At 48.6% G+C, this 3,791-nt stretch overlaps 1 protein-coding gene across 1 annotated transcript in view; it reads right to left on the bottom strand.

Annotated features, from left to right (window-relative positions):
- The window catches only part of CAV3 (caveolin 3), an 11,911-nt gene extending 8,915 nt beyond the window's left edge, over nucleotides 1–2,996 (bottom strand). Inside the window, exon 1 of the mRNA XM_006917573.1 lies at nucleotides 2,814–2,996. Within this exon, the coding sequence (XP_006917635.1) occupies nucleotides 2,814–2,927 (114 nt within the window). The 5' untranslated portion in view covers nucleotides 2,928–2,996. The remainder of the gene's footprint in view (nucleotides 1–2,813) is intronic.
- Nucleotides 2,997–3,791: the final 795 nt, after the last annotated feature.

The following is a 3,791-nucleotide window of genomic DNA, read 5'->3' as shown; positions in this document are numbered from 1 at the left end:
CCCCGTCACTCCCTTTTCCTTCCTCCTCCCTTCATCTTGTCTTTTCCCCAGCCGATGAAAGACACCCAGGTGATCCGTGCTCTCTTTTCTCCTTCTTTCCTGTCTGGATTCTCTCACAGACCATGACACCACCCTAATGTTTGATTGAACCTGTCTATGGTATTTATCTGACTCTGTTTTATGATTTCTTTTCTAAATTTCAATTTTTTTTTATTTCTCATGCATTAAAAAGAAAAGAAAGAAAAAGTCAAATAACTCCCCAAATCAGGGACTGTCCAATAAATATACTAATAATAATCTCTTCTCCTCAAGATTATTTGCAAGGCCTCTTGCTTCACCTGTGAGGATTGTTTTTCTGGGGCTCAGCCCCAGGGGAGGCCGCATGAGCAGCTGCATCCATGTGGATGCTCCCATCCCTCCCTCAGGTTATCACTTGGGCCTGAAGCCTGGGGCCAGCTCACTCCTGGCTCAGTAGGACCTGAGAGCCTCTCTTCACTTGTCACCTATTGTGGGTCTTCTTCGGAAACCTCATTCTCCCTTGGAATCCTCTTCTTCATGCCCAGCAGCCGCCTAGGGACCACCTGGGGTAAGCCTGGGTGTGAAAGCTGGCACTGGCTTAGCTCTCTTGTCCTACAAGCTCCTCTAGGCTCCCGCTCAGCTGACATTTATCGCATCCTTGCTGTGTGCCAGGGACTGTGTTAGGCACTTTCAAAACCCTTGTTTTATTTAATCCTCACATTATATTTCTATTGCACAGAACTGCTCTGAGATTCATTTACCCAGTGGAGGTAAATGATATTATGCTCATTTTACAGGATGAAACTCAGGCTCAGAAAACCTAGGCAACTTGTCCAGTGTCGTTTTTAAGGAGAAGAGCCTGGATTTGAAACCAGATCTATTCATGTCAAGTCTGGGACTATTCTCTCTAGACCATACTATGCAAACTATGATGAATACTATTTTACATTTATATAGTGGTTTTTAGCTTGCAAAATTTGCTCTCTAATTTCCCCCTTTCTACTACTTTTCACACTGTGCTGCAATTACCCTATCTCCACAACTAATGATATATATAAATGCAATAATAACATAATGTGAGCTATTCTGGAGAAATCCCCTGAGTGAAGTGGTGTGGGGCACAGAGGAGGGAGCTACCCACTGCCTGTAGGAGCTGGGAAAGTCTTCCTGGAGGAGGTAATGGCTGAGCTGGGTCTTAAAGGCTGAGCAGGGTATTTACCATGTGAAGGAGAGGTGGTGGGCGCCCCTGGCATAAACACAGGAATGTGTTCTGGGCAGTGTGGCTGGTTCCCGGTGTGGGGGTGGAAGAAGAAGGTTGAGGCCAAGATCGTGTTGGGGTTTGAAGGCCGTGGGGAGAAGTTAAACTTTCCCTAGCATAGGAGGTGTCTCATTGAAGGATGACAATGCAGGTGGGGCTTTAGGACAAGTCTTTAGTCACACCAGTCGCCATGAGCTTTGAGCACTTGACCTGTGGCCAGTGCAACAGAAGAATTCTAAATTTTGCTTAATTTTAATTAAAATGTAAAAACCGATACTTGATTCTATGACTGGGAAACTTTTGAGAATGTTTAGAACAATTTGGGCATGCGAATAGATTTAGGCATTTCAACTGTACATTTTACGAAATCTAAATACAGAGCAAAAATTTCTGATAATAATTTGGAGTCTGAATTGAGATGCACCGTAAGTCTAAGATACACACTGGATTTTGAAGATGAAGGTGGGTTGAGTTTTTCCTACTTCTGAGGTTTTCCTTCTTCTGAGGACAATAGTTCATTGATAATTGTTTTATGTTGATTACATGTTGCAATGATACTATTTTGGATATATTGGGTTAAATAAAAAATGTGAAAATTAATTTCACATATTTGATTTTCCCTTTTAAAAATCATGGCTGCTAGAAAAATGGACAATTACATAGGGTGATTATATAATGGATTGCATTATATTTCTATTGGACAGTGCTTGTCTGAAGTTCTGATGCATCCTCAGGTACTTGCCCTTTTAAAAGCCCTTCCAATGACTCTGATGCTGGTGGCTGGGTACCCTGCTTTCAGCAGTTTTGCTGTAGGAAGATCCTTGTGGGTACCCAGTGGAGGTTGGAGTGATGGTGTGGCCCTGGAGGCAGTTAGGTGAGGAAAGAGGCCTGACTCCGGCAATGACTGTGGGGGAGACTCCCTGAAGGCTGCCCGCCCCTCATCCGAGCATTCACTTTCAGGGGCCCAGGTGCCCTGCAAGAGGCCTCAGCCCTGGCCTGGCTACTGAACTAGGAGTCAGGTGGGGAGCTGGTGTGAGCGCTAGGCATGGCTTTCATACCTGGGGGATAGACACACTGGCAGTGTTCCAGGAGAGTGAGTGCCATTTTGAGGGCCACCAGCCCTGCTGAAAGCCGCCCTCTGGGGATTAACACTGTGCCCACTGTGGGGACCGCAGAAATGCCCCCTGGCATGGAAAAGAGCCCAAGTTGGCTACCTCGTCTTCATCCTGGGACGAGGGCCAGGAGCTAATGGGAAGAGCTTCAGAGTAGTAAGGATTTTGTGACTTGCCTCTCCCATCCTAGTCAATTCCTGGGTCACTCATGTGCAGCTAACTGTGCTCTTGTTTATGTAAAGGGTCTTTGGGGGGTGTCTAAGCTGGCTTTTGAGGAAGGAGTTGGAGAAGACAGAGGAACAAGTCTCATTTTAGGGAAGCTAATTGTGTGTGGAGCAAAGCCTCTCCAGTCTAGCACCCAACACTATGCAAAGCCGACACCAACCCAGTGGGTGGCGCCGGGACAGGCCCGCCGCCGAGCCTACCTTCACTATGTCCTCGTTGATGTTCTTGGGGTCTCGGTTCACCAGGTCGATCTCCTTACAGTGAATGTCCTTGACGATCTGGGCCTCCAGGTCTGTGTGCTCTTCAGACATCATCGTGGAGCTGGGAGTACCCGTGGGAAGATTGTGAGCCGCGTGGCTGGCCCCGGCTGGAAAGACTTGGGGCAGGGACACCAGTTCAGTGTCCCCAGACTTGTGCCCCTGCCTGCTAAATAGGCCCCACCCAGCATGCCAGCTGACAGCTGTCCCACATAACTCCAGCCTGCCTCTCACTAAAGCCTCTGTGGCAGGTCTCCAAGCTAAAATTAAGACCGGAGCTCTGCTGCTAGGCCCAGCACTCCTTAAAGGGGGCTGCTGTGGGTGCCTGGCCTCACACGAGGAATGGAGGGCCTGGCATCTCTTGCTGCCACCAGAGAGCTCTGCTGCTGGGGTGAGGCCCTGGAATTTGCCTCGCTGTTTCAGCATTTGAACTCCTCTGGGAGGAAAGGTAGGATTCGGCCCTCACTCTGCCTCTTGCTTGCTGTGTGAGCTTGGGCACACCTTCCTTCTCTGGGCCGCCATGTCCCCACCTATAAATTGGAGCCCTAGTAATAATAATTGGGGCTCCTCAGAGGAGGAGACAAGCTCATGTTTAGAAAAGCGCTTCACAAAGAAAGCGAAATGCTATCTGGAAGGGATGCACGTTAGAATAGCTAGCATCTGGCCCTGCTATTTTGGTGGCCTGGAACAGGGCTGTTTTTCCTACTTCTGAGCTTTTTCCTTGGACAGCGAGTTGATGGACTGTGGTACAGGGTGCAGCGGGGGTGAGACATGGAAGGAGACCACTGATGGGGTTGCCCCCTCCCCACCCCCTACCTTCTTCATGCTGCATGGAGAGGATGTGAAGCCCGTGTTTATACTGCCCCTTGTCCTTCCCTAGTGACAGCTTCCAGGGTGTCCATAGGCCCCGGATACAGCATA

The sequence above is a fragment of the Pteropus alecto genome, unplaced genomic scaffold, assembly GCF_000325575.1.
Source record: "Pteropus alecto unplaced genomic scaffold, ASM32557v1 scaffold75, whole genome shotgun sequence".
Lineage (NCBI taxonomy): Eukaryota > Metazoa > Chordata > Mammalia > Chiroptera > Pteropodidae > Pteropus > Pteropus alecto.
The sequence above is the reverse complement of the archived record's forward strand: the minus strand, read 5'-3'. Positions and strand labels throughout refer to the sequence as shown.